This window comes from Theropithecus gelada, chromosome 9 (assembly GCF_003255815.1).
Source record: "Theropithecus gelada isolate Dixy chromosome 9, Tgel_1.0, whole genome shotgun sequence".
NCBI lineage: Eukaryota > Metazoa > Chordata > Mammalia > Primates > Cercopithecidae > Theropithecus > Theropithecus gelada.
Window position 1 is genome coordinate 96,275,327 of NC_037677.1, and position 12,400 is coordinate 96,287,726.

The window sequence follows — 12,400 nt, forward strand, 5'->3', positions numbered from 1 at the left end:
ATTAGAGAAATGGTCCTAAAATTTCTCCAAAGAGAGCAGAAAGTATAGTTCCTGCTTTACTCTGTCAGTGTTGCCATCAGTGCTTCACTGACACCCCAAAGCCTATGATAGGCTCCTGTGCTCTCTGGCAGGTACCCACCAGCTACACTTACCAGAATCCGGTGATCAAACTGCACCGTGGTGGGATTCTCAAAAACATTCCTCAGGATGGGGGAGAAGGTAAAGAGGTCCTCTGGGATCCAGGATTCTCCCATTTTGGGAAAGGAGTTGTAAACAAGCCCAGCATCTAGCCCTGCCACAAAAGCCCCTGTATTCCAAGGTAAATGGTATTTATTAAAATGAGAAGAAGAAGAGACCAAATACTAGTTCTGACATAGAAAAAGTCTGTTATCCCTGAGTTAAACTAAGGGAACAGTCAGAGAACAATAGAAAGATCTACAACAGAGGTTCTCCAACAGGGAAGACACATCACAATCACCATGGAAACTTCAAATCTCTGCATCCTTACCTGCTCCCACCCTAAGATTCTGCTTCCTCTAGAGAAGTGCAGTAGAGGCTGCGGTGTGGGGGGAGGGGGAGAGGCTTACTAGCTTAGAAAAATTCCCTTAGTGATTTTGATGCCCTCTTGACCCCGCCACTGAGTGCTACTGATTTATTTTAGAAATGCTCTCCCACAGATGTCTGCATGACTGGCTCCCTTACTTCCCCAGCTTCCACTCAGATGTCACCTTACCAAAGAGATTTCGCTTGATGATCCTATATAAAATGGTACTCCCCTAGCACACTTTCTGTCTCCTGACCCTAATTTATTTTTCTTCATGGCACTAAATATCATCAAACACATTATGTTTCCATTGTGCATTATCTGTCTTCCCCAAATGCTCAATAAATGTTTGTTGACTGAACATGGAAGTGAGAAAAATCCCAAAACTTATAAACTAAATCCTGGATAAACAAATAAAGAGGGTATTCATGAATTAATGGATGTCTGATCTATTATTTATTATCAAAGAAAATCCAGAAATGTTTGGGTCACACTCCCTTTTCTCTTTCTTTTTTTTTGAGACGGAGTCTGGCTCTGTCCCCCAGGCTGGAGTGCAGTGGCACGATCTCGGCTCACTGCAATCTCTGCCACCAGGGTTCATGTGATTCTCCTGCCTCAGCCTCCCGAGTAGCTGGGACTATAGGTGCCCGCCCTTTGGTAGAGACGAGGTTTCACCATGTTGACCAGCCTGGTCTCAAGCTCCCAACCTCAGGTGATCCGCCTGCCTCAGCCTCCCAAAGTGCTGGGATTACAGGCATGAGCCACCGCGCCCGGCCTTTTTTTCTTTTTTTTGAGTCAGGGTCTTGCTCTGTCACCCAGGCTGGAGTGCAGCAGTGCAATCTCAGCTCAATGCAGCCTCGACCTCCTGGGCTCAAGCAATCCTCCGGCTTCAGCCCCCTGAGTAGCTGAGACTACAGGCACACAACACCACACATGGCTAATTTTTGTATTTTTTGTAGAGATGAGGTTTTACCATGTTCCCCAGGCTGGTCTTGAACTCCCTGGCTCAAGCAATCCACCTGCCTCAGCATCCCAAAGTGCTGGAATTACAGGTGTGAGCTACCATGCCCAACCCACTCCATATTTTTTTAAAACGTCCCTTATGAAGTAAAAATTCATGCTCTTTGCCAAAAATAAAAGTGCTGAGTGGCTCATTGGTTTGAATCAGTATTATTTTTATTCCAGAGCAGTGCTATCAATAGAACATTCTGTGAGAGTGGAAGTGTTCTATATTTGCGCCGTCCAATACACTAGCCCCTAGCCACATGTGCCTATGGAGCATCTGAAATGTTGCTAGTGTGAATGAAGAACTACATTTTAAATTTTATTTAACCTTAATTAATTTAAGTTTCAATATCCACATGAGGCTACGGACTCCTCTACTGGATAGTGCAGTTCTCAAATGAGAGCAGCAGAGGTGGAAGTGTGGTTTAAAGAATGAAAAAAGCCAGGTGTGGTAGCTCATGCCTGTAATCCCAGCACTTTGGGAGGCTAAGGCGGGTGGATCACCTCAGGTCAGAAGTTGGAGGCCAGCCTGGCCAACATGGTGAGACCCCCTCTCTACTGAAAGTACAAAAATTAGCTGTGCGTGGTGTTGTGCACCTGTAATCCCAGCTACTTGGGAGGCTGAGGCACGAGAATTGCTTGGACTCGGGAGGCAGAGGTTGCAGTGAGCTGAGATCACACCACTGCACTCCAGCCTGGGCAACAGAGTGAGACTCGGTCTCAAAAAAAAAGAATGAAAAAATCCTGTGTTGGTCTCTCTGTGCTAATCAACTCTCCACCTGCAACCATCTCTGAGGGCAAGCCTTTTGTCTGACCCATCTTGATGTAATGTGATGATAACAATAATGTTTATATAATAGTAACAGCTAACACTTATGTAGCCTTTGCTGCATGCTAACAACTATTCTACACATTTCACATTTAGCAGTCATACTGTTGTCATAATCTCCATTTTACACATAAGGTCTCTAAGGCCCAGAGAGGTTACAGAGCTTGCAAAGGTCATACAGTTCACAGGTAGTGAAGCCAGGATTTGAACCTAAGCCATCTGGATCTAGGTAGATGTTCAATATTTTTGTTCAATTGACAGTAAAATAGAATTTTTGGAAGAGAGAAAGGAACAGGAAACAGTGGGTGAAGATAGTGGGAATGAGAGAAACAGATGTGAAAAGGAAATATAAAGATGCAGGAGGACGAGGCAAAGCATTAGGCAAGAGGTCCCAGCTTAGAGTGCGATGCAAACAGGTCATCTTTGATAAGCTGAGTCCTACCTGAGAGAGCCGTAAGGAACACCAGACCTGCTGTTCCATGAGCAAATCGTCTCAACCATAAGAGTGCACGGGTTTCAGGCAACTAAACAAGAAAAAACATCATTCAGTTAAACTGTGTTTCAGGAACAATGAGAGGCACCAAAGATCTCCAAGGCCAAACCCAAGTGACAAATTAAGATCGGAGCTTCTCTGACCCCTAGACTAAGTTAAGTACTTCTGGCAGATATTCTGTTCCAACATGTACTGTATTTTATTGTAATTATACTTCTACCCCACAAGTTTTGTGAAGGCAGGAACTGCCATCTTTTTTACTACAGCAATCTTAGCCTAGTGATTGGCACATAGGTACTCATTACGTATCTGTTCAAAATCTGAATGATTTACATTATTCAGGAAGCAATGCTTCATCATGGTTGAAAGGATGTAGCTTAAGATCAGGACTGGATTTTCATGTGTGTGATATTAGTGCTTAGCAAATATAGTCAGAATCGAAATTGCATAAAATGCTTAGAGATTCCTGCATTTAGTGTTTTTGATAAAATGTTTTTATTCTTAATACCACCAACTTCTAATACTAATCAGTGAATCATCAAATATGAATAAGAACTTTATAAACAGGTTACTATAAAGATACAAAGGAGTTATGTCAGAATGCTACCCTCAAATGGCTTACACTCTATATGAAAAGTTAGGTATCATTACTAACATATCATACTATCAGCACTGTCCAATAGAACTTTCTGTGATGATGGAAAAGTTCTATCATCTACCTAAGAAGAGCTTGAAACATGGCTAGTATGACTGAAAATTAAATTAAAAATGAACTTTATTTAAGTATAAAGTTTAAGTAAACAAAAAGCTTATGTAAATAAAGTTAATTTTATTTAATTAAAAATTTTTTTTTCTCACTTTGTCACTCAGACTGGGGTGCAGTGGTGCAATCTTGGCTCACTGCAACTTCCACCTCCCAGGCTCAAGTGATTCGCCTGCCTCAGCCTCCCAAGTAACTGGGATTACAGGCGCGTGCCACTGTTGCCCAGCTAATTTTTTAACTTTTAGTAGAGACAGGGTTTCACCATGTTGGCCAGGCTGGTCTCGAACTCCTGACCTCAAATGATCCACCACCTCAGCCTCCCAAAGTGCTGGGATTACAGGAGTGAGCCACCGTGCCCAGCCTTAATTAATTAAAATTTGAATAGCCATATGTAGTTAGTAGCTACTGTGTTCGACAGCATAGCACTATATGGTTCATTGGCTAGCATCTCAAATCCTTTTTGTAATTAGGTGAATCTAAACAAACAGAGAAAAACAATTAATTGATAAAGTCATCAGTAATCTTTAAGAGTACAATTTCAGCAGCAAGAGTGTGTGGGTTTATGTGTAAGTGTGGGTAAATGTGAAAGTGTGTATGTATTGGGTTGGGTGAGGAAGATAATTACAGGGATTGAAAAGAAGGAATAGATTGTCAGGAAGCAACAGCTATAGATGCAGGCAAAATGAATCCATTAAAATGAATTCATTTTAGAAGTTTGAATTAAAATGAATTCATTTTAGAAGTTTGGCTTTGACGGGCACGGTGGCTCACACCTGTAATCCCAGCACTTTGGGGGGCTAAGGCAGGTGGATCACCTGAGGTCAGGAGTTCAAAAGCAGCCCAGTCAACACGGCAAAACCCCGTCTCTACTAAAAATACAAAAAAATTAGCCAGGCATGGTGGTGTGCACCTGTAGTCCCAGTTACTCAGGAGGCTGAGGCAGAAGAATTGCTTGAACCCGGGAGGTGGAGGTTGCAGGAGCCGAGGTCATACCACTGCACTCCAGCCTGGGCAACACAGCAAGACTCCATCTCAAATAAATAAATAAAAGAAGTTTGGCTTTGAAAGTCAGGAGACTTTCAAATAATTCCTTATGTTTCAGATGTGGAATTACTCAGCGGTTGTCTACTATATCAATATTTCAACCCAATTTGGCTTCTCTGTGGGAATGACTGCCAAGACAACATGTCCGGTCCTTACTGGAATCTAGCTACTGGCTCCAAGTACCTAACGGATGATTCGACTCAAGAGTCCTGCTGTCATCTCAAACTTTTCTCCAGGAACAGCTTACTCAGGTCAACCCATGATTTCAATACCTAATATAAGACTCTTTTTTTTTTTTTTTGAGATGGAGTTTCGCTCTTATTGCCCAGGCTAGAGTGCAATGGCACCATCTTGGCTCACCGCAACCTCTGCCTCCCGGATTCAAGCAATTCTCCTGCCTCAGCCTCTCAAGTAGCTGGAATTACAGGCATGCGCCACCACACCTGGCTAATTTTGTATTTTTAGTAGAGATGGGTTTCTCCATGTTGGTCAGGCTGGTCTCAAACTCCTGACCTCAGGTGATATGCCTGCTTCTGCCTCCCAAAGTGCTGGGATTACAGGCGGGAGCCACTGCGCCTGGCCAACACTCATTTAAAAAAAAATTCTAGGGAAAAAAAATGTCCTATAAGGGTGTGGTGTCTTGAGACCTCTATTATTAATGAAGGTCTCAAAAATATGTCATACCTTGCTTTGAAATCAAAGCATGAAATGAAAAGCTAGTATTTTCCTTTAATCAGCAAACAGAAAAATACTTCAGACAAAATCACTAAGGTTTACTATATTATTAGACTTAACTGGCAGGTCCCCATTTAACAAACAATACAATATGGCTCTTGTCCACACCAGAAGTTCAGAAACACCTCTGTTCTGATCTTCCTCACTTTGCCATCCACCATCCCCTCTGGGCATCAGACGTAAAGTGACTGGGATATTTCTTGTTGTTGGTACTCCCTCCCAATCTATTTTTCAATTTGTTTCACCTTTCCCAATAGAAAATGTTGGCGAAATATTCACCTCCTATATGATTCAGCAATTCTACTTCTAGATATATATCCAAAAGAATTGAAAGCAGGGTCCTGAAGACATATTTGCACACAACTCTTACCTCGTGCGGAGGGAGCAGCAGTGAGAGCGAGGTCCATACGCTGGCACAATAAAGAACCAGGGCTGACCCCAGGTGGGCAGCGAGGCGGTACTGACTGACCCGAGGGATGTCATGGGAGTCTGGTTTTTCTTCTAGTCCGCTTTTCACCATATACCATCCCAAGAGACCCTAGAATCCCCAAGAGATGGAGCAAACAAAACAAGGTTAAAATGATCTGTTCAACTTTCTTTTTTTTTTTTTTTTTTGAGACAGAGTCTCGCTCTGTCACCAGGCTGGAGTGCAGTGGTGTGATCTCGGCTCACTGCAACCTCCGCCTCCCGGGTTCAAGGGATTCCCCTGCCTCAGCCTCCTAAGTAGCTGGGATTACAGGTGCCTGTCACCACGCCCGGCTAATTTTTGTATTTTTAGTAGAGATGGGGTTTCACCATGTTGGCCAGATGGTGTCGATCTCTTGACCTCGTGATCCGCCCACCTCGGCCTCCCAAAGTACTGGGATTACAGGCGTGAGCCACCATGCCCAGCCTAATCTAATCTGTTCAACTTTACGGAAGAAGTGAGCTATCAGGAGTACTCTCTAACCCACCCCTCCTCTTTCCATACCCTCCCCAATATGCAGTGTCCCAGGATTCATGACTTATCCACAATTCTTCAGATATCACCATTAATACTTAACTACTATTTAGATCTGAAGTGTCCAATCTTTTGGCTTCCCTGGGCCACACTGGAAAAAGAATTGTCTTGGGCCATGCATAAAATACACTAACACTAACAATAGCTGATGAGCTTTAAGAAAAAAAAAAAAAAGGTCCATGGATATATCTCATAAAACTAGATTGAATGTTCTGGAGAAACTTTAAGGTAAATGCTTAAAAACATCTACTATCAAGTTAGGTTGGAATAAGACAATTATAAAAGTTTCAGGGGAAAATCATAAAAATCAGTAAGGTTTTGCATGCAGATTGCTTTGCAAATATCTAAGTTCCCACTCCTCTTTAAGCAAAAGCACAGTTTATGGGGATATAAGAAACCCGCAGTTGAAGGCCAATCTGGGGATGCATAGTCAAAGAAAAGGCCTTGATTTTTTAAAAGCTGGTAATGAACGTACAGATTTAAGCTTAAAAGTTTATGGTATGTATCATATTCTATGATTCTCTGCTTTAACTGGCTTTTTCAATTAACCAAACAACTGTCAGTTCCAATCATATGAGATCAGACAGCCCTTTCACCCCCACTTGCCCAGCTCAGTAGAATCAGGTCAAAGAGGTGGATTCTGCCACTTCTAAACATATACTCTTCTGGAAATCTTTTTGAGCATTTCTCTCCCCTTTCAAGATTACCCTGGATATTCTAATTACCTTGATTTCAACTGCATGAGACATTGAAAGATGAAGACATACACAGTGTGATTTACTAGCCCACTTTCTTCTCCCATACCTCATCTGACATCTTCAATTTCTGCCTCCCAAATAGTCCGTTTTCAGTGTTGGCTCGTTTTTGTAATTCTAAAATGTTAACTTTCATTTTGTTCTACCTGCCTTTCTCTTGTTACTATTAGACTTTGATTAATGTTTAACGATTACCTGTTTCTGCTGCCTCTATTTCTTCTCTCTCATCTCCCTCCTTAATCCCTTTTTTTTTTTTTTTTTTGAGACAGAGTCTTGCTCTGTTGCCCAGGCTGGAGTGCAGTGGTGCAACCTCAGGTCACTGCAACCTCCGCCTCCCGGGTTCAAGCAATTCTCCTGCCTCAGCCTCCCAAGTAGCTGGGCCTACAGGCCCACACCAACACGCCCAGCTAATTTTGGTATTTTAGGTAGAGACAGGGTTTCAATATGTTGGCCAGGCTGGTCTGGAACTCCTGACCTCAAGTGATCTAGCCATCTCAGCTTCCCAAAATGTTGGGATTACAGATGTGAGCCACTGCGCCCGGCCTTAATCCCTTCTAATTGGCTCACTTTCTTACCACTTCTGAGTTAAATTAACCAATTAGCTTCCTCCTGATTAAATTTTGATGATGTTTCTTTGATGCTCTGATAATCTCCTTTAGGATCTCTATACCTTGACCCAAATACTCCTATGTGTCTTCTCTCTTAATTCCTGGCTCAGTTTCACCCAACTTTTTTTTTTTTTTCATCATCCTAGCAGTACTAACCTGCTAATTGTGGGAATCTTTCCTTAAGAGGTGCTCAACTTACATGATTTTAATTGCCATTTATATATGAATCTCTCTCAGCTACATGGGTATTCTATAATCTTTCATCCCACAAAGTGTTTCTCTCTTTTGGAATTTTCCTGTATGCTTCTGTAGCATTCTAGCACAGGGATCCCACTTTCTTACAGCAGACAAGTTAGAAAAAGGGAAGAGACAAGAACCTAGGGAGGCACCCATGATGGGAAACAAACTACTTCCTGCAGCACATGAAAATATACTACTGAGTGCTTACTGATTCCAGGCACAAAGCTAAGTACTTTAAATATGGATTATCTCATTTAATATTTACACAACTGGGCCGGGTGCGGTGGCTCAAGCCTGTAATCCCAGCACTTTGGGAGGCCAAGACGGGCGGATCATGAGGTCAGGAGATCAAGACCATCCTGGCTAACACGGTGAAACCCCATCTCTACTAAAAAAAAAAAATACAAAAAACTAGCCAGGTGAGGTAGAGGCTGAGGCAGGAGAATGGTGTAAACCTGGGAGGCAGAGCTTGCACTGAGCTGAGATCCGGCCACTGCACTCCAGCCTGGGCGACAGAGCCAGACTCTGTCTCAAAAAAAAAAAAAAAAAAAAAATTTACACAACTGTACATGGTGGCACTGTTATTATCCCCATTTACAGGTAAAGAAATCATAGCTTTCAGAGGTTAGGTAATTTACCTTACTAAGTGTCAGAGCTGGGGCTTGAAGCTAGGCCTGTGACACTAAAATGCATGCTCTTACCTACTCTATTAAAGTGACTCAGATTATTTCCTTAAAAACAATGCCAACTAGGGGCCAGGCGCGGCGCGGTGGCTCACGCCTGTAATCCCAGCACTTTGGGAGGCCAAGGCAGGCAGATCATGAGGTCAGGAGATCAAGACCATCCTGGCTAACATGGTGAAACCCCGTTTCTACTAAAAATACAAAAAATTAGCTAGGTGTGGTGGCGGGTGCCTGTAGTCCCAGCTACCGGGAGGCTGAGGCAGGAGAATGGCGTGAACCCGGGAGGCAGAGCTGCACTTCAGCCTGGGCGACAGAGCAAGACTCCGTTGCAAAAAAAAAAAAAAAAAAAATGCCAACTAGGAAGCTCCTGGGAGCATGTCTAGTTTCTCAACCTCGAATAAATCTTACCTGGAAGCAGACAAGGCCACAGAGGGCAAGAACACGTCCTTTCATGCCACGGCTGAGCCAGCCCTTTCTCCAAAAGTAGGCAGCAGGCAGGATGTACGCAAGGCCTACAAGGCGACCCCACATTCGGTGTGAGTACTCCATGTACCAGATGAACTTGAATTCTGTCAGTGTCATATCATGATTCAAGCTGGGTGAAATGGAAAGTCAAAAAAGAAGGAGGAGGAAACATCCTTCTGATTTTTATTTTCTTATGGAACGCAAAAACTTTCTTTCTCAGTCCTGCAACTTGGTAGGTCTGCCCTCTTCCTCATCAACGACCTCAGGATGACTTTGGATTTGGAGGCTTAGAAGAGAAGCTGACTAAACATAACTGAACCAAAGATCATGAAATAATCTAACCATTCTGAAGGGTTTAAGTGCAAAAGATCAAATGGGCCTACTGGGATGTTTACCTAATGTTCTTTCATACTTACATTTTAAATTCTGGAAATTGCTGGTATCTTTGGAATTCTGCTTCCCATTCCTCTTGGCTTGTAGGTGGCTTCATCTCCTTTATTAAATGCCAATCTACCATCGAGAGGCCAGACTCTGTCAGCCTTAGGATGGGAAAGAAATGTTGGGGTGTATGTGTAAGGCTGGATTACTCACAAAAGGTTTATAGCAACAAGTGGATCTGAACTTAACCTCGTTAAAGCTAAACACAATTGTTTCCTCTTTTGAGACATTTCTCTCTCACTGCTTAGAATTTTGTCAGAAACAGCTGCCATCAGGTACAAATTTATTTACCCTTATATTCTCTCAATCCTTTTCTTTCTTTTTTATTTTTTTTCCCAATTCTTTCTTTCACTAGCATTCCTTGACAGGCAAACTCAACCCCTACAGCCAAAGCAATCTGTTCTAAATGCATAACCAACATTCCTTACCCAAGGAAAAGAGATCTGTTACATGTATACCGGTTTAGATTCTTGGGTGAATTTAAAGACAATACATTCAAATTTGTTGCACTTGCTCATAACAACCTATATAACACATAAGGTATTTTGAAATAAGGGATGTGGAATGTGAAGAGAATTTGAGGAAGGTATATTTGATTAAAACCAGAAACTTTTTCACCAAAAGGAGTTAGGATTCCTAAAGTAAAAGGCTGATTTTAGGCCTGAGGCAAGAAATGTACAAGATGAGCTTGGAATATCTTGTCATGCTAGAAAGGAAGGAAGCTATCAAAGGTAATTAGGGCCCTGCCAAAAAGTCACTAAAGCCAATTTCAGGAGATGCCCACTGACTAAAGATGGGACAATCTGAGCAAATCACTAACACCATCATCACAACGAACTGAAACATTATCAAGTGTGTTTGAACCTATGATCTCATAATAAGCCTTAAAAATCCAAATGCTTTATTTGTTGCCTTTGGAGGATTTGGGGGACCAATTTATTATTTTGAAAATTGGTAAATAAAGGGAAAGAAGAATTAAGTATTTATCCTGCCTTTCCTATACAAATTATACCTTGGGATATCCAGATTGATGATGAGGGAAAGCTTTTTAGAGTTGAGCTAATAAAATGTTACAATTTTACTATGCTAATGAAACAATGGATCCAGGCGATGGTAATTAATGGCTGTTAACATCTATAACATACACCAGATATTCATGAATGTTCTATTCACCTACTGAAGTATTTTGCTCCCTCATCCCCAATTTGAATCTGATCAAACAACTACTCATTCACAGGAAGTAGAGGGGATAAAGGAACATGTTAAATATCACATAGTTATGCAATCAGCAAAATCTAGACTGTGCATAACCATAGGACAAATGACTCGAGTTTCCTCAGCAACTAAAAGAGGGGGAAAGGGAGGAATATCTAAATCTATAGTCTTTTCAAAGATTTAAATGAACCTAAGAAACATGAACCGATTGTGATGCACAGAACTTCTTTGGGTTTAATTCAAACAAACCGTAAAACAAACCGTAAAAAAAGTTTTGAGACAAACTTGGACTCTGATTGAAAGACAAAAGATACATAAACAATGCACAGGTACCAGTTAAGACATAAACCAGTCTTTATAGAAGGCTCCTACTAATAAAACACTTAAATGTTCTATAGCAGGGCAAGCCATCAGACGTGTTCCTTCTTTAAGGCCTCGGTTTCTCCATCTGTACAATAAGGGAGCTAGACTAGATGCTCTGTAAAATTCCTTTCTCCAACTGGGCGCGGTGGCTCATGCCTGTAATCCTGGCACTTTGGGAGGCCGAGGTGGCCAGATCACCTGAGGTCAGGAGTTCGAGATCAGCCTGGCCAACATGGTAAAACCCTGTCACTACTAAAAATACAAAAAATTAGCCGGATATGGTGGCATGCGCCTAGTCCCAGCTACTTGGGAGGCTGAGGCAGGAGAATCGCTTGAACTCAGGAGGCGGAGGTTGCAGTCAGCCGAGATCACACCACTGCACTCCAGCGTGGCCGACAGAGCGAGACTCTGTCTCAAAAAAAAAAAAAAAAATTCCTTTCTCCTCAGTCAACCTGTGCTTCTACTTATGATCAAAATACCTGACTCACTATGAGCAAATTACTCACCTAGTTACTCCACCAAGAATAACTGCTCCAGCCACTGTTCCACTGCAGACTAGGAGCCATCGGCCCACCACCCGCTCGGCAGCCTTTGAGGGAAGAGACACTGTACCCCTTCCAGATTGCAAAGCTACTTCAGAGATGGTGCTGTATTGCCCTGGCCTCAAAGGGCGCCTGATGCAATCACACTAAAGATCAAGATAGACAAATTACAACTGGATAAACAGGGAATGGCTGCTACCCACACTCAACCCCATTCTGATTAGGGTGAAGTACCGTAGCATCCCCACAGCTATGTCTTGGTAAGTCATCATCTCTTATCTGGATTACTGCATCAACCTTCCAGCTGGTTTTCCAATTGGTTTCAAATCTAGCCTCACTCAAACCTATCCCCAACTACATGAATTTTCTCATCTCTGAATACTTCCCTCAGACTTCACTCTACTTACAGATATGGAATATTTTCTTTCACCTCTAGGTCTTTAAACATTTCTTCCTGGCTTGTACATTTCCTTTCGCCTGATTAATAATACCTACTGCAGATCTCTGCTTACATGTCACCTCCTCTGGGATTGTTCCCAGGCTCTTTAAGGTCTGCAATAGGTCACTCCCACAGCACACTGGACAGCCCTTAATACACTGTAATGTATAGTCAAGCATCACTTAACAACAGGGGCACATGTTCTGCCAAATGCGTTCTTAAGCAATTTCATCATTGTG

General features: G+C 42.3%; 1 protein-coding gene across 4 annotated transcripts in view; it reads right to left on the bottom strand.

Moving 5' to 3' along the window:
• LOC112631238 (cytochrome c oxidase assembly protein COX15 homolog) overlaps positions 1-12,400 on the bottom strand; it is a 39,375-nt gene that overhangs the window by 24,364 nt on the left and 2,611 nt on the right. For 3 of the 4 annotated variants that reach the window (XM_025396016.1, XM_025396015.1, XM_025396014.1), the window contains exons 2-7: positions 11,687-11,868; positions 9,581-9,703; positions 9,108-9,294; positions 5,784-5,951; positions 2,821-2,902; positions 153-307 (exon numbers count right to left, since the gene is read on the bottom strand). In XM_025396016.1, the coding sequence (XP_025251801.1) occupies positions 153-307; positions 2,821-2,902; positions 5,784-5,951; positions 9,108-9,294; positions 9,581-9,703; positions 11,687-11,868 (897 nt within the window). The remainder of the gene's footprint in view (positions 1-152; positions 308-2,820; positions 2,903-5,783; positions 5,952-9,107; positions 9,295-9,580; positions 9,704-11,686; positions 11,869-12,400) is intronic. The other variant, XM_025396017.1, reaches the window with a different exon arrangement.